The sequence below is a fragment of the Zosterops lateralis genome (assembly GCF_965231275.1).
Source record: "Zosterops lateralis genome assembly, chromosome: 13".
NCBI classification, from domain to species: domain Eukaryota; kingdom Metazoa; phylum Chordata; class Aves; order Passeriformes; family Zosteropidae; genus Zosterops; species Zosterops lateralis.
In genome coordinates, this window is record NC_139773.1 from 3,211,601 (window position 1) to 3,229,448 (window position 17,848).

At 46.2% G+C, this 17,848-nt stretch overlaps 1 protein-coding gene across 1 annotated transcript in view; it reads right to left on the reverse strand.

Moving 5' to 3' along the window:
* CSNK1G1 (casein kinase 1 gamma 1) overlaps window positions 1–17,848 on the reverse strand; it is a 102,989-nt gene that overhangs the window by 48,713 nt on the left and 36,428 nt on the right. Inside the window, exons 3-4 of the mRNA XM_083870790.1 lie at window positions 10,744–11,159; window positions 4,133–4,173 (exon numbers count right to left, since the gene is read on the reverse strand). Of these exons, the coding sequence (XP_083726916.1) occupies window positions 4,133–4,173; window positions 10,744–10,921 (219 nt within the window). The 5' untranslated portion in view covers window positions 10,922–11,159. The remainder of the gene's footprint in view (window positions 1–4,132; window positions 4,174–10,743; window positions 11,160–17,848) is intronic.

The following is a 17,848-nucleotide window of genomic DNA, read 5'->3' on the forward strand; positions in this document are numbered from 1 at the left end:
AAATAATAAGAGAACAAAAAGCAGTAAGATTTGCTCTCTGGAGGAGAAAGAACCTCCTCATTTAAATACAAAGCTCACTCATTGCAGTGAAATTCAAGAATCATTCCACAAAGCTGCTGGTCCTTGAAGAACAATCCTGGACATTGGCAGAGGGAAGTCAAGGTTGCAAAAGCTCAAGCCCCAATTCACTCTATGGGCACTGTGATTGCCCACAGTGCTTTTGCTGGTATCTGTCCTGTGTTTTTGAGAAATGTTGAGTCATACAAGTGTGTTTTAAATCAGACCAGTCACTCACAGCAAGCACCACAGTGGAGCCAGACAGTTGGGAAAAAGGAAAAAGTCTCCCCCTTCTTGTGGCAGGTGTCAATCAAGTATCTTGAAACACTCAATAACATTCTATTTTTATCCACAAAATACAAAAAAAAAATAGAATGGGTAAGTCTGCAATGCACCCAAACCATCCCATTTATCAGCTGTTACTCATCTGTGCTTTACACACAAGACTTAATGCCTACGATCCATCAAGGCATTAACGGGCAAGATTAGAGAGGTTCTAAAAATATAAAGTTAATATGGAGAGGATTAAGAGACTGGAGTAATTACATTTGCAATAAAACTGTGCACTTGGGATAGGAATGGATGTGGGTTCATCAACTGTCCAGGCAGCCTGGAGATAGGAGTTAATACTGGCCTCAATTTTTGTTGACCTGTGGTCTACACTGTAAGGCTGATGCCCACACTGGGTGTGAATTCCACAGTCAATGCTTCTTCCTAAGTGTGGAGAAGGAATTCTGTACAGGAATTCAGGCAATTTGACCTGCAGCCAAGCTGTTCCTCATCAGCTCAAGTCACCCCATCCGTTTTCCAGTAAGGGAATAAATGCTCCTGGTTAATTCTCAATCATAGACTCATTGAAAAATCCTCCAAGGCCACAAAATTTCTGATGTTTTAAAGCTCCAGAAGACAAATATGACCAAATACTCAACAAACATTGTGAAAAAATATTTTGGAGGAAAAACTGGACCTGCACTGAAGGCAAATACAAAGCAACATATAAACAAGGTTGTTATATAAGTCACATTTAAATTAAGATAATTGTTGCTGGTGGCTTGAGTCTACAGACACCTGCAGAGCACAGGGATTCAGGGCAACAGGAACTCGGCATGTTCAGGGAGTAATTTATTCATCCAAACATGAAAAGGAGAAGGATTGATGTAGCAGGACAGAATGTTGCAAGTGACAAAATCAGGGGAGGCAGCCCTGAGCCACTTCTGCATCAGGAGCTGCTGGAGCCAGAGCTCTGGACACTTGCCAGAGTCATGGCAGCTTCTGAGAAGATCATACCAGCACAGATGGTTGTCCTGTAGGCCAAGGGCTTAGGGATGATGGCAGATTTTGTGTTTGTAGTAAAAATAACTGAATTGCTACTGCCTAATGGAGAAAATCCACAGCTCGAACCAACGGCGTCATCATTGCTGCCAGGGGATGGCCTGGTACTTGTGCTCTGACTGCAGCTGCATGGCACCAGGCTGGCTTCTCCCAGGGAAAAAATTCCTACTGTGGACAATGCAGCTTTGAAAACCTTCAGAAGAAGAAACCAGATGCCCCTGACCAAGTAAGTCAGAGGAAGAGCAGTACCAGGAGCTATATGGTGACAGCACACAAATCAACACAAGGACCAATCTCCACTGCCAGCAGTTTTCCAAGGTGTAGCCTCAGTCCCAAAAAGAAACCATGAGGCATTAGCATGGAATTTCACAGCACTTTCTGATGGGCTCTTGGTAGCCATCACACAATTCCATCATTTCCCAGCTCTAATGTTGTGACAGGAGGCAGGAATAGCTGAGACAGCAGGGTTGCAGTGGCAGAAGACAATCTCACAGCTTGAAGGACTTGGAGCAGTGCTCTGAATCAGTCCAACAATAAAGATAAAAGAAAATGCTGCCTCTAAGTACATCTTACTTATGCTACTCCACCACTAATCCACAAATTATTTGAAGGATAAAGAAAAGAGCAGTTAAGTCCACATGTAAGAGAAGTGTATTTGCTGCTAAGGAGGCTGAGTCATTCTTACTCCTGTAGAATTTTGCCTAATATTAGGAGACCAAGAAACTCCCATTTCTTCTACTGTTCCCTCCTTAAACTTCTCCAAAACAGAGCACATATATGAACACCTGGATGGCCACTGGATGGTAATTCCAGCCTCTCACAAAAGAAGGACCTGAGATTTTTAAGCCTGGATCACAAAAGGGCAAATGAAACTGAAGAGTGTTGCAGAGTAACTGCAACAAAAATAGTAAGAAAAATGAAGAAAGAATGTGACCAGAAAAACAGGTCAGATTGAGGCAGCCATGAGGCAATGTCACTGAGTCTTGCCATATGGAAAAGCATCAGGTTACTGAGAGGCGTCACTACAGTCACTTTTTTGAGAGAAAAAAAGCACCTTTTGGACTAGGCCAGCTGTGTTTTTACCTTATGGCTTCCAATGCAACGACTTTGTGGGATTATCTTTGGAAGCAAATTAGAAGCATTATTACCTTAATAAAACACAATGCCTGTGTACACAGCACATTTTCTATGGCCTAAAGGCAACAATCCTTTCTACTGTGCATCCATATCAAGGGTATCTCCTATGGAGCCAGGCTGGGAGAGCTGGGGGTGGTCACCTGGAGGAGAAAAGGCTCCAGGGAGAGCTCAGAGCCCCTGCCAGGGCCTGAAGGGGCTCCAGGAGAGCTGGAGAGGGACTTGGGACAAAGGCCTGGAGTGATAGAACAAGAGGAAATGGTTTCTCACTGCCAGAAGGCAGGGATACATGGGATATTGGGAAGAAATCCTTCTCTGTGAGGGTGTGAGACTCTGGCACAGGTCGTGCAGAGCAGGAGTGGCTGCCCCATCCTTGGAAGAGTCCAAAGCCAGGTTGGATGGGGCTTGGAGCAACCTGGGCTAGTGGGAGGTGTCCTTGGTGTTTCACCGTGGCAGGGGATGGAATGAGATGAACTTTAAGATTCCTTTCAGGAAATGCAAACCCCTCTGGGATACCATGTTCCTGAATTCCTCCACGGGCTTTTACTTATTTAGTTTAGGGAACATCTTCTGACATTTGCCAACAGGTGTGAAACAAGTCCCTCCTGCAAAGCTGTAATTATTTTTCATCTACTACACATCATAAGGGGAAAGCCAGAGATATGAATCTGAGACACTCAAACGTGATCACAATTAATGCACCAAGTCCACCCTGATTTTCTGTCACCACAGTGATTCTTGTCATTTTGTCAGATAGCATCAACTTGGGCAATCTGAGGGGCTTGCTGCAGTATCAAATTAGCACCACAACTTTAACTTCAGATTTTATAGCTTGGATTATGTTTAAAGAGTGTTTGCATGAGAACTCAGCACTTCAGGTGAAGATATTGAATCTGAAACCACAAGGGACTAATGAAAGTCTGAGTTAACAGACAGGAAAAGTTCAGGCATAAACAAAAACTACTAAGCTGTGAGTTTATAAATGCAGATCTGCAAGTTAAGGAGTTCCCCATCCCCCAGATTCCACAGATGATGAGACTGTATCTTCTCTGCAATCCAAGGCAGTCAGAGGAAAGACTGATCTTCACCAAAGTGGATCTTGTTTTGCCTGTTGCATCTGCAGTCTCTGAAGTATCACACCAGACCCAACTGTGCTCTGCTCCCTCAGGGAATTTTAACCAAAGGAACACTTTCTTTCCTGCCTCTTGACTCCAAAAACACTGACCACCAGGCTGCTCAGTGCCATGCCCCTGACCAAACATTCTGACAGCTGGAGAATCCACAGAGTCCTGAATGGAGAGGTTTGAGCCATGGCAGGAGGTTGGCAAACCCACCACCAGTGCCCTTCACTGGAACCTGGGCAGAGGAACAAGGCTCCCAGTGCTCTAAGACAGCTATAGATCCTTTAGGTACCAAAAATCTTCATCAGGTGGAAGGATGACTTTTTTCTCCTGCTTTTAGTGCTTTTAAGAACTTCTCTTAAGTTTTAACAAGTCATTCCCAGCTGAGGGTGAGAGCGGCACTGAGCCCAGATTGAAAAACTTAGTTTTGGTCTGAATTTTTAACATGAAATACAAGTAATTTAAAGACACCTGAAGTTACTACTTACCAGTTTGATCGCTACATATTCATTGGTGTAGAGATTTTTACCTGCAAAGGGAGGAGAAAAAAAAATCTTTTAGTTCCACATTCAACACTTGCAGCTGGAGGCACAATGAGAAATAGTGACACTGATGCCAAAGGGCTATTTTCCCCATTCCCCCTGAAGTTCCTGCCTTTAACAAAGTATAAGCCTGAAAATAATCAAAATAATGAATAGTTTGCAGCAGTTTAGCAGGGCAGGCAAATAACACCTCCCACTCAGCACAAGGTAATTGCATTTGATGGCAGCACTTTCACTCCATGCATGTGTTGACGGAGGTATCCCAGACACACTAGGTAGGCTTCTTTATCCACAATGCCAAAAAAGTCTTGGGAACAAAAACGGAAGAGTCAGAGTGTCATTGCTTTTGGAAATGTCTTGGATCTGCTGGACACTGGACAATTTCATCCTGGGATGTACAAGGAGTTTCCCTAGGTTGATCATGCCCTGGGAAGCACAAAGGGCAGGAGCCTGAGATGAACACAACCAGTGGAGCTCAAATCCAGCTCCCCGTGCACCAAAGCAGAGCTCGGACCCTGCATGCTACAGCTGGAAGGGAATTTTCCTCCAGGAGCCTGTCTGGTGTTTGAAGCAAGCCCTGGGCCCCCTCAGTGAAGTGAGGCAGTGATGCACAGCTCCGTGTCACGGAGCATCTCCCCCTGTGTTCTGACACTGCCAGTTATGGTATCACTCAACGTCCTCTGCTCCCTCTGCCAGGGAACTGGAGCAATCACTCCCCCTCCACCTGGCTCATGCCTGACAGAAAACTCTCCTGGAAGAGATACCACAGGGAAGGATGCTTGGGCAGTGCCTGGACCCCCTCTGTCCCACCATCCTGACACCCTCCTGACCTCCTCTAGTCCCACTGTCCCATTGGAGGAAGGAAGCCCCCACCACAAAAGCTCCCTGTGGATTTATTCAGGGAAATGTTCACCTTTGTCATCAGTGTCACAGCACAAGTCATGCTTTTACTGAGCAACTCCAAAATTCAGGAGCAATCCAGGATGGAGGTTATCAGGGCTTATTTGTAGCATCAGCTTTGCTCAGCTCTCTTACTCACTTATTTTCCAATTCCTGTAATGGATATTGATGCTTGGACAGCCCAGCTCTTGAGAAAGCCCAGGAGAGGGAGTGACATCACTCTGAGCAGGCAGGAGCTGGAGCAGCTCTTCCATATCCACATGGCAGCACAAAAAAACATGCCATGTACTCCCCAGCACAGGATACAACAGCACAGGGAGACCCAATAAAATTAAGGACGTTATGAACATGGGAAAAGACACACAGTCATCTTTAAATCCTGAAATATCAGGGGAAATTTAGTTTACTTTATAATAGCTTCATGTTTTCTGCATTTAACTTCTTCTGATGCTTTCCCTGCTGTATCACTCAGGGATCTTCTGACCTCTAAATCTGTGATTAGGTGTTCCCAGGCCCAGTCTACACCAAGCAGATTGTTTTAACATCCCTCAGGAACAGAAGACATCACAGCTCCAACCTATTTAGGTACCTGGTGATGCTCTTTAACACAGGACAGGTGTGAGGTTAAATATCCTCAGAGGGGGTATCTTCTGCCAGCAGAGCTGAAAGCTGAGCCTCAGCATTAACCTCTGACACACGAGGGGGTTTCCATGTATTTCTTTCAGTCTTTTAGAAAAAGACATAATATTATGCCCAGACTGGAAACTAAGGGTAGAAAGGAGATTTTGCAGTTTCATCAGGAACCTGCCAAAAGCATTGGAAGAGCTCACAGGCCAAATCCATGGAAAAGCAGGTGGCAGATAAACCCTCTGAGACAGACCAGGGCTCCAGCCAACAGCTGGGGGGAGAAGAAGTGAGGACATTAAAGGAAGGAAATCTAAACACACTTGGATTATCTGCTCTGCATTAGCTACCAGCAAATAAGCCCCACTGGCAGCTCCAGGTTTATTGTGGTCCCTGGAACTGCCTCTTCCCCCTCCTTGGATCAAAACCCCAGAATGGTTTGGGTTGGAAGGGACCTCAAAGCCCATCTCATTCCACCCCTGCCATGGGCAGGGACACCTCCCACTAGACCAGGTTCATTTCATCATCAAATTTGACTGATGGCAAAGATGATGTACTTCTCATATCCCAAAGGGAAAGAGCCTGGAGTCTGTATTCCCAGGGTCAGTGCAGGTCCATACTTAAAATTTCACTGTGAAAAGCAGTTCTGAGAACATATCCTGAGTGTGCTGCTGCTTCCTGGACTCGGGGTGTTCATCAGCCAAAAATGAGGGTAATAAAGTAAAATATTAGTACCTGGTAGACCCCAGGCAGGTTGGAATGAGGAAATTGCCTCCCCCAGCTCCGAGGGACCAGGCTTGCCCTTACAGAGGGAAAAGTTATATGGAAAGGCAAAAACTGTGCCACTGTAAGTGTAATCTCAGGGAGGTTTTGTAAACTCCGAAAGAATAAGTGAGATCTTGGTCTAAAAACAGAACAAGACTTCCCCCAAAGCACTGAGCTGACCAGGGAAATCCGTGGGTTCTGTGAGTGCAGAGGGGAAGAAAGTGGAATATTTTTCCTTATGTGTCCCAAGCCAGACTGAACTGCAGGAAAACTGCAGGTAACAGAACCATTCTTGGAAATAAATGCTCTGGAATAACAAGTGGCCAAGATCTTAAAAAAAATAATTTTGCCATTGGAATACGGAGAACTTGCCTTACAAATCTGGGTCACCACAGTGACTGGACTGTTTTAAACTTCCAGTCTGGTGGAGCTCAGCCAAGAGAGTAAATTTACTTTTGGCTTAAAGAAAGAACAAGGAAAGCCCCATCCAGCCTGGCCTTGGACACTTTCAGGGATCCAGGGGCAGCCACAGCTGCTCTGGACAACCTGTGCCAGGGCCTCCCCACCCTCACAGGGAAGGTTTTCTTCTCAGTATTCCATTCTGGCAGTGGAAAGCCAATCCTGCTTGTCCTGTCACTCCATCCCTTGTCCCAAGTCCTTCTCCAGCTCTCCTGGAGCCCCTTCAGGCACTGGCAGGGGCTTTGAAATTTCCCTGGAGCCTTCTCTTCTGCAGGTGAGCACCCCCAGTTCTCCCAGGCTGGCTCCAGGGCAGAGGGGCTCCAGCCCACAAAGCCGCCTCTGGGCTTGTTCCAGCAGCTCCATGTCCTTCTGATATTGGGGACCCCAGAGCTGGAGGCAGCTCTGCAGGTGGGGTCTCACCTGAGTGGGACAGAGGGACAGAATCCTCCCATCTCCTGGTGCCCACACTGAGGGAGCAGCTCAGGACATAGTGGAGATGCTCAGTTTGAGCACACCAAGGCACACAAGCTCCAGCCCAAATCCGTGAGGAAGTTGGATGCTTTGAAGAGCAAAATAAAACCCCAAGGAGGGAAGCAAAAAAGAAGCCCAAAATGATCCATCTCCAAAGTGATGCACCTACACAGAGACCAGATCATTGGGACATGCCTGATTTGCTGTTCCTTCTAGAGCAGGTCTGAAACAGCTCCTGGTGTATCCTGGTGCTTCCCAGGATCTACTCCTGCCCTGCCCTCCACATCTAACATTATTCCAGTCAAATCATGACTTTTTATTTTGGAATTACAGCCCCAGTATCAGATGTTGTTATCACCTTTAAGTATTTATTTTACTGGTTTACTTGTTGTGAAGAAGAGTTCCTGGCTTCAAACTGCAGCCTGGGAGGCATCTGGGTGATTCTCACTTTTGGGAGTACCTTCCCACTTCCAATGGAACTGCCCTGACCTGGCAACCTACAAAGCAGCAGCTTTTCCGCTGGGATGGTGACTTCAATGCTTCCCTGAGGAGCCTGTTCCAATGCTCAGCTGCCTTTTCAGTGAGGAAGCTTTTTCCTAATATCCAGCCTGACACCCCCCACCCCCCCCCCCCGGCCCCAGTACAACTTGTGGCCATTTCCCCTGTCCTATCAAATGCTAAGCTTTGTGCTCATCTCCCCATCTCAGCTCCTTGAGGGCTGGAATCTAACTGTGCTGCTCCCACATGCTCCAAAAAAGTCATATCCTTGGGTGAGCTGTATTTTCAGGCAGAAAGATCAACCCTGAGCAGTGAGCTGCATATATACAGCAAACAGCTTCATTAGGTAAGTGCCATCTCCTCCTCCCTGAAGACTCAAACAAGAGCAGCTAAAACTGAAAACACAACACCTCGAAAAAGAGAAATTCTTCAGGGAATTGAAAAAGCCTACTTTCTCTTTGACTTTGTTCTGCCTGTGATTGGTGCTTAACTACTCTGAAACCAAGTGAAAAATAGGCAAAAAGCAGAGGGCACATCATTCATCTTCGCAGGACAAAACTGTTATCAGAGACTTGTGTGCTCGGATTTCAGCTGCTGCTTCTCCTTCCCCCCAGCGATAATTACCATGGGCTGTGCAAGAGAAATAGCTGCTATTTGAGCAAACAGGAGCTCTTAAAGTGAAAGTGACTGGCAAAAAGCAAGAGAAATTAAAAAAGGAAAGATTAATATAGCTTCTATATGAACCTTACAACAAATTGTTAGTTGTACATGTGGATCATTGCCTAAAGTTTTGTAACAGTTTAAACTAGCACTAACAATACATGTATTATTTAAAAAAAAGAAGCATATAATTAGCAGGTGTTGCAATTTAAAACTGAATTTCTCCGTAAATTGACGTTTTCAGAAGTGAAATCTCTTCTGTGAAGTCCATGCTATGAAACTGTACACAAGTCACAAACCCAATACCACTAAAATTTTGAGAAATGGGAAGAAGAATCATGGAAACAGGAGCTGCCTCCCCAGAGTGTGGGCAGCAGGGGAGGGGGGGTTCTGCCCCTCTGCTCCCTCAGGCCCACCTGCGGAGCTGCCTCCAAGACAGGGCCCAACAACAGCAGCAGGACCTGGAGCTGCTGGAACAAGTCCAGGGGAGGCCACAGAGCTGCTCTGAGGGCTGGAGCCCCTCTGCTCTGGAGCCAGGCTGGGAGAGCTGGGGGTGCTCACCTGGAGAAGAGAAGGCTCCAGGGAGAGCTCAGAGCCCCTGGCAGGGCCTGAAGGGGCTCCAGGAGAGCTGGAGAGGAACTGGGGACAAGGGATGGAGGGACAGGACACAAGGAGTGGCTTTCCACTGCCAGAGGGCAGGGTTAGATGGGATATTGGGAAGGAATTGTTCCTTGTGAGGGTGGTGAGGCCCTGGCACAGATGTCCAGAGCAGCTGTGGCTGCCTCTGGATCCCTGGCAGTGTCCAAGGCCAGGCTGGATGGGGCTTGGAGCAACCTGGGACAGTGGGTAATGCCCCTGCCCATGGCAGGGGTGGGATGGGATGAGCTTTAAGGTGTCCTTCAACCCAAACCAGTTTGTGATTCTGTGATTTGGGCACCAGCTGAATAAACTCAAGAGCCATAAAACCAGAGAGATCCACTACAGCTGCTAAACCTCAGAGCAGAGCTTGGATTGCAAAGCAATTCAACATCTCCCTGGGGATCCTGAGATCATGACGTTTGCTGCTGGGGGGGCTTTGAGAATCCAATAGAGCAATTCATGTTATGTCACTGTAAGGATCCAAATTTATCTTTAACTGCCAATTATACTCATGTGCAGGAAGGTGGGAGTTTCCACCCTTGCCCTCGGTTTCTCTCCACCTTAGGAATGTTATCTCTGCTCGGGTGAATCAATAAAACTTCTCTGATGCAATGCTGAAACCTAAATACGCATTTACTGAGACACACTAGGAGTGAGCTGGTTGATCTTCACCCCATGGAACAGCAGCACATGTATTGATGCAATAACCCAACCTCAGAAATCAAAAAGATTCATTTAAGATGACAGATTCTGAGCAGGAATCTACCAAGACACTCTCAAGTAGTGTTATGACCCTTGAGTTATGTGAGGCAACACCAGCTGCTTCCCTCACCTCATTTAAAACACAACCATTGTTTTTTTAGGATGACTTAAAAGCACAGTGCACTGCTCTGCATTGGTCTCTTAAGTAGTCCTAAACAAACAATGCATCAGTGGAACCATCTGTTTTGGGCAACCAGCTGCAAGACGTGGTTAGGAAACCAACAGACCATGAACAAATGTGGGGCTGCCAGGCCGGCTGAGGGAGCCAGATGGGCCACTCGGCACATCCTGCTCCTCCCAGCAAGTCCAACACACAGACAGAGCAGGGAGAGAGTAATGGGGCTGAAATTAGGGCAGTGAGGTTAGAGAAGGATATGGAATTGAGACTGAGTGCTAGGAAAGAGTCTCACCCATCCCTTTAAATGGGTGTTCTAGCTTATAAACAAAAAATTGAGAGCAAGATTTAGCAATTCACAGTTAAGATTTTTTTTTTCACCTTAGGCAAGACATTCAGCACTGTGAACAGTCGTCATTTGTTGGGATTGTTCAAAATTTGCATCTTTGGCCTCTCCAGTGTATTCCCTTTGACTTTATGTAAATCAAAATCATGCTAAGAGTTACATCTTCTGAGTCAGAGGCTTCGGATAAGGCAGCTCAAACACTTGGGAAACAAGACAGCGCACGCGTTTCTTGAGCCAGGGTAAGTTTTTACATATTTATATTCCAGTGGTGAAAGGCTAATTTGCATAATGCAGGCCACTAAAACGTTTGCTTCTTACCTAGTCTGAGCTCTCCAAAGTTCCCACACCCAATCTTCTTGCCCACTCTGAAGTTGGGTCCCACCATAAGAACGCCGGAGGATGTCGATGAGCTTGGCCGAGAGCCGTGTCCGCTCCTTCCCGGCATTCCTTTCGTTGTCCGCTGCCTTTCATCCTTATCCCTATTAGGATGGTCCATGATCTTAGTGAAATGCCTCTGCCAGCAGGCTGGCAGAAAGGAGTTGGAGTACACACTCTTCTCCTTAGAACAGAAATTTATATCCAAAAGTATCTGCGTTGGAGTTCAAGAGAGTCATGGAAACTCATGGAGTCCTTTTGGCACCAGATCCAGATTCCTAATGCATCTTGATAATGTACCAGAGGGCCGACTGCGTTCTTGAGAACTCAATAAAGGCAGGTTGCTTTTGGTTTCTTACCTGGGGAAGAGATACATGAAATAAAAACCATTATTTTAAAACACCAGGTGAGAAAGGTACAACAGGGCCAATGTCCAGAACTTTCCCGGCCTCAAGGAATTTAACAGCTATATGAAAACTTTCTCATTTTCTTAACAACTTTCTGATAAAAAGTCCTGATGTCACAAAGACATGTAAGTGCTGCCCATCCACTGTTGCTCCCTGTCCCATTCTTGGTAGTGTCTCAGGCCAGGTAGGATGGGGCTTGGAGCAATCTGTCTAGTGGAAAGTGTCCCTGCCCATGGCTGTGGGTAGATCCAGCTGAGCTTTAGGGTGCCTTCCAACCCAAACCAGTCTGTAATTCCATGATTCCACTGGAGTTATCAGGACTGACACCACATGCAGTAGCCAAAGCCATTCCAACTACAACAGCATGTCAGGTGGACACTGTGAGGAAACCACATCCCACCTTTAAAGCCCCTGTGAAGTGTAGGTTTGGTTTTTCCTCACGTCATACATTGATCAAGTAGTACAGAAAAGCTAGACAAAAAATACAAAGGGGCCAATGAAAGGTGCCAAGAGAAGAAAATTTTGTAGCACTCTTAAGTAAAATTCTCCTTGTTTTTACCTCTTTTGAAGTTGATCTAGATTATCCTGAATAACCTAAGTTGGAAGGGACCCACAAGGATCATTGAAGTCCAACTTCAAATCGACCTCAGATATACTTGCTAATTCAAACTCTCTTCTATAGACATGACCAAAATGAGGAGCCAAAGCACGATTAATTATTTTTAAAAAGCTGATATCTCAGTCAAAAAGGGACAAAACATAAATGCTTCTCAACCCTTGCAGGCCAAATGGTCCTTCTGTGCTCAGGAACACGACCAAAGGAGACTGGCAGGAGCTGCAAGGACACGGGAGGTCCTGCCCCAAAAGACAGTCCAGAGGTAGCAGCATGGTAGTTGAGTTTCCCCACACTTCCCAAGAAATCAGAATGATAGAGGGAAAGGTTGCAGGATGTCTTGTCTGCACAGGTGCTGCATCAGGAGATAGTATCAGGCACTCTTGGGGTGCAGTTCTCAAGCAAGAATTAGAATAAATACATCTGGAACTACCCCTCATATCCCAGGATATAAAGGTACTGGATTGAAGCCCTACAGAACACTGCTGCATTCAGATTTTCCAGATGTGAATAGAACAGTTCCTGTGTAATTTTGCCAACACAGTTTGTGTCCTACTTCCAATGCCTCACAATCACAGAAGTGCTTAATGAGACCTGTGGAAGGACACCCAGAAACAGAACCATGTAAACAAGGGCTCAGCAATTGCTTTACTCAGGCAACTGGCTCAGTTATCCTGCATAAATACCTCTGTAGAGGGCTTAGCAAGAGTTTCTTCTGTTCATTTTGCCATGAAATCACTAAGGTTGGAAAAGACCTCCATGATGATTGAGTCCAACCATTAACCTGGCATTGGCCCATCCAGTGATGATCCTCTGGTCCACCAGAGGATGAAGCTAAGTTACCTACTTCCAATTATCCAAAAATAAAAGACAAGTACCCATCCACACAGAACAGAAGCATGAGCTCTTCTGAAATCTGACTATGCTTTCCCTGGCCTCCAGCTGTGGAACACTTTATTTCTGGAGACTTTTCATTTGACCTAAAGCACCCGGATAGAAGGCAGAAGTCACTCGTGCTGGATGCATAAACTTCAGGGAACTACCAGTTGGAAATTCCAGGTTTTGAGTATTTATAGAATCACAGAATCCCAGAATGGTTTGGCTGGAAGGGACCTTAAAGTCCATCTCATTTCATTTCACCCTCTGCCATGAGCAGGGAAGCCTTCCACTAACCCAGGTTGCTCCAAGCCCCTCCAACCTGGCCTTGGACACCTCCAGGGAAGGGGCAGCCACAGCTTCTCTGGGATCCTGTGCCAGGGCCTCCCCACCCTCACAGGGAACAACTTCTCCCTAATATCCAATCTAAATACATCCTTTCAGCTTAAAGCCCCCTTGCCTTATCACTTCTTGCTCTTGTAACAAGTCCCTCCTCAGCCTTCCCATACATCCATTCCCTTTAGGGTACTGGAATTCTCCGTGTCACTTGAGACAGTTGTAGATCCCTGCAGAAAATGTCACACAGCATGTCTGCAGCATATCCAGGAGGTCTGACAATCACCAGGTCACCTGAGAACCTCCATGTCTCACCCACATCACCAGTTTGGCCACAAACCAAAGTGACAAGCTCCCAACATGCTCCCAAGTAAGGTGTGAAACATCATTTGCCATTCAGCACCTCTGGCCTAGACAAAAGAGCTCAAGATGTTAATGTACAAGAAATTATTTAGCATAACCAAGCTTTACTTGCCCCCTGAATTAATCCCAGATTTAATACTAGAACTGAATATGGATAAGCAGGAACCATCCGTTACTGGTGAACTGGCTGAACTGGTTTTTCATCACAGACATCCCCACATACTCTCAGCTGCCATGCTTGGCACAGACACAGCAGAGTTGTTTTTGCCCTGTGAAACCAGTCAGCAGGAGAAGTGATGAGGCTCTATCAGATATCAGAAAATCACTTTGACTGGACTCCACCCCAGGCTGTCCTGGGAAGAGAGACTGGGTTCAAAACAAATAACATGAAAAAGAATCATCAGTGAAACTATGGAGTTTTTACTGCTGAACTCAAATCAAACGTGAGAATGACTTCTAGTAGTAGGTGGATTTATTCACACAGGTCTTTCTGATAAAATTTTGGAAATATAAAACTGAAGCATGGGAAGTTTTGGTCTATCTGTCTATTTGGTATAACTCTGCTATGGCAAGAGAAGTAGGCACAGAACATTCCAGCCAAATGTTCTATTTCCACTTAAAGCTATCATCTTCCATGTAATACAACATATGGTCTGGCACACGGGGACATGACTTAGTGATGGGCTTGGCAGTGCTGGGAGAATGGCTGGACTCAGTGACCTCACAGGGCTTTTCCCACCTAAATGATTCCATGATTCTGGAGTATTCCTAGAGTTGGATCACTAAGAAAGATGAGCAGGACACAGGAATTCTATGAGTAAAAAACCAGTAACACTTTGGAAAACATATTCAAACCCACCAAAGCCAGGGAAGAATTTTTTTCCCCTGGAGACCAAAGTCATTATTTTAATCAAGACTGAATAATTTATGACCAAGACTACCTACAACCTCAGAAATGGAAACATAAAGAAATCTCCAGCAAGAGCACAAACCTTGCCCAATTTATACCTTGCTCAGCACATCTCAGATGGGACAAGCAGCCCCATTACTCCTCAGGCAAATTAAGCACAAGTCCCACCACCCATTTTCTGGCTCTCAAAGTAAGATGTTAACGGTTACGAGCTCCTGTGCCTCCGTCCTTCCCCCGCTCCCCATCTGGATCAGGTCTCCCTGGGGAGAAGGATGGAAAGGTCACGCCTGACAGTCTGTAAACACTAACCATCCTCTCTCAGCTGAAAGCCTCCTGCAAACAGGAATTCAGAGCAGCAGTAGCTAAGTGAACCACGCCTGTGAGAAGCTCTTTATCACGGCCAAGCCGAGGAGCAGAGCCCAGCAGCCGGCACTGCGGATCACACAGAGATCTTACACCATCATTACCACCTGTTAAAAGTGGAAGTAGTAAATATGGCATCAAATATGGCCTTTGAGGACCAGCAGAGCACTCGGCTCTGGAGGGGAAGCGGCAGAAGAATGAAGACCAGACTGTCAGTCACATTAATATTTAAAGGCTGTTCAGAACACCAGGATGACTTCCTGCCATGATTCAAAGTTTTTTATAATGATTCCTTCCTACCTTTCCACCCACTCAGCAAGATTGCTCCTCAAAGTTACTTCCATTTGAACGGAGCTGCATGGAGATATTTCCCTAATGGTGAATCAGCCCAATTCCAGGATTGATTTCACTACAATACATTTGGAGACACAGGAACAGGTATTTAATGAAAGACACAGGCTTGAAAGGAAATTACTTGCAGCACTGTTAGCTAAGTAAAAAACAACAGCACTGTATCCTACATGCTCCCAAACACTTAGACCCAAATCTGTGTCACAACCTCTCCTCCATTGATAAACCCACAGCACTACAGCTAGAAACCAGCTTCCAGGTGGTGTAAAATCATGGAATGGTTTAGGTTAGAAGGGACCTTAAAGCTCATCTTTTTTCCACCCTCTGCCATGGGCAGGGACACCTTCCACTAGACCAGGTTGCTCCAAGCCTGGTCCAAACCCAGACTGGAACAATTCCAGGCAGCCCTGGAAGGCAGCTGCTGCTTATGTTAATATCCACAATGCAGTGTAAAGGAGTGTTTGATAAATGGCACAGACACACTGCTCACAGCCACACAATTTTTCAGGGGAGCCCTTCAGACATAGGAAAGGACATTGCAAACAAGAGGTTGGTGTAAAGAAGCCAAAGCCATCCTTGTTCCCCCTTTTCAAAGGAAAAGCTCACTTCCCTTGAACTCAAAACTTCTTTGACCTCCTTGAGTTATTCTGGAGACCCCTCCATGACAGGAACAAGTTTTGTCAAAGCCTTGGTTTGTGGCAGTTTCAGAAATCTGTCCAAACTGAAAGAGTCCATGAACGCCCCCTTCTCCAAATCAAAGCAAGCAGGGCTGGTCCAGGTCTGTGTGTGGTTTTGATCCCTGAAGGAGATCACTGCATGCCAGAAACAAAACTGCAAATGCCTGGTAGATGAAACAACACCCTAAAAAGAAGGAATTCAGTCCCATAATTCTTTTTAAAATCTGTTAAGAAGAGATGTTGAAGAAAGCCCCATTTTGTGTTGGGATGGGTGAACTCACCCTGCTCTTTACAGACACAGGACCACAATCCCTCAAAGCAGCTCCAAGATCATTGCTTTAGGACAAGGCACATGCCTTCCCACTGGGTTTTCCAACATCCACCCCTGTGTAACTACGTCTGGTAAGTCTCCTGATGTGGAGAGCACTTTTCAGACAAGATCTACTTCCCACATGACTTCAAAGACTAGAAAATCCTCCAGGGCTCTCAACTGACTTGTTATAAACCCATAGATATGAGCTACCAGCTTCCACCCTCACACTGGGTAAAAAGTAGAGCCTTCAGCAGCAGAAAACTTCACTGGCTTTGCCACAGACTGGGATAAAGTGCTCACCACCCTCTGGAAAAGGGAGAGCAGCCAAGCTACAGGTAAGGTAAGTTTCAACATTTTGAAACCAGGACACAGATGATGTGTTCGCTCATGTTTTTAGCATCTACGAACTCATTTTATGAGCTCACACTCCTAAGTTTAGGGGATCAAGCTGGCTGTGCATGCTCTGCCTCACTGTGTGCACTGACAGCTTCCAAGCTGTCAATGCTCTGCCTTTATTAAAGTGCAATTAGTAAAGCCTTTGTTCCCAGCTCTGCTCTCTTCTGCATGGACACACATCTCCACAGGCTTCACATCCCTTAAAGCCTTCTCATCCCACAGCCTGTATCTCCCCACTTTCATGACATTGCATTTCTTATCCTGCTTCTGTCCTTCCCACTGGCCACAGCAAAATTTTTCTTCTTCTGCAGCCATCCTGTTACTTACTCCTGGCAAAGTCACTGTTCTAATAATGAGAAAATAAGAGTTTTCAGATTTGCCTTGATCCTGAGGAGACAAATGAACAGATTACCAAATATCCTATCTTAGAATCACAGAATCCATAAGGTTGGAAAGGCTTTCTAAGGTCATCAATTCCAACCATTAACTGAGCACTGCTAAGGCCACCACTTAATCATGTCCCCAAGTGCCACATCTACACATATTTTGAACACTTCTAGAGATGACTCCTCCATCATGGCACTGGGCAGTCTGTTCCAATCTTTGACAACCCTCTCTATGAAGAGCCTTTCCCCAATATCCAAACGAACCCTCAGCTGGCACAGCTTGAGGCTGTTCTTGTCCTGTTTGTTCCCTTGGAGCAGAGCCTGACCCCACCTCCCCAGCTGCCCCCTCTTGTCAGGGAGTTGTGCAGAGCCAGAAGGTCCTTTCTGAGCCTCCACCACTTCAAGCTGAGCCTCCCCAGCTCCTTCAGCTGCTCCTGGTGCTCCAGCCCCTTCCCCAGCTCAGTTCCCTTCCCTGGACACCCTCCAGCCCCTTATTGCCTTTCTTGCTGTGAGAGGTCCAAAACTGATCCCAGGATTCCAGGTGTGGCCTCAGCAGTGCCTCAGCAGTAAAGGTGGTCAATCCTTACCCTGGTCTGCTGGTCACACTATTGCTGACACAAACCAGAACACTGCTGGCTCTTTGGCCACCTGGGCACACCCGGGCTAATGTCAACCATTACAGGTCCTTTCCCACCAGACAGCCCCTCAGACACCAATTCCAAGCCTGGAGTGTTCCATGGGATTGTTGTGACTTAAGTGCTGGACCCTGCATTCAGCCCTACTGACCCTTACACTGCTAGCCTTGTCCCATGGATCCAGCCTCTCCTGATCCCTCTGCAGAGCCTTCCTGCCCTCCAGCAGATCCACACTCCTGGTGTTAGCTGGAAGAGGGCCCTGCTCTGGTGCTTGCCTACTACCCAAGCCAAGGAAGGGAAGATAGAAGGTCAAATACTTTCCCCACTTAGACATGAGAAATATCCTTTTTGGGTTTTTTTTTCCTTTTCATCTCTCCCTCAAGAGTCTTCTGGTTACTTCAAGGATCCCCACCGGATGTATT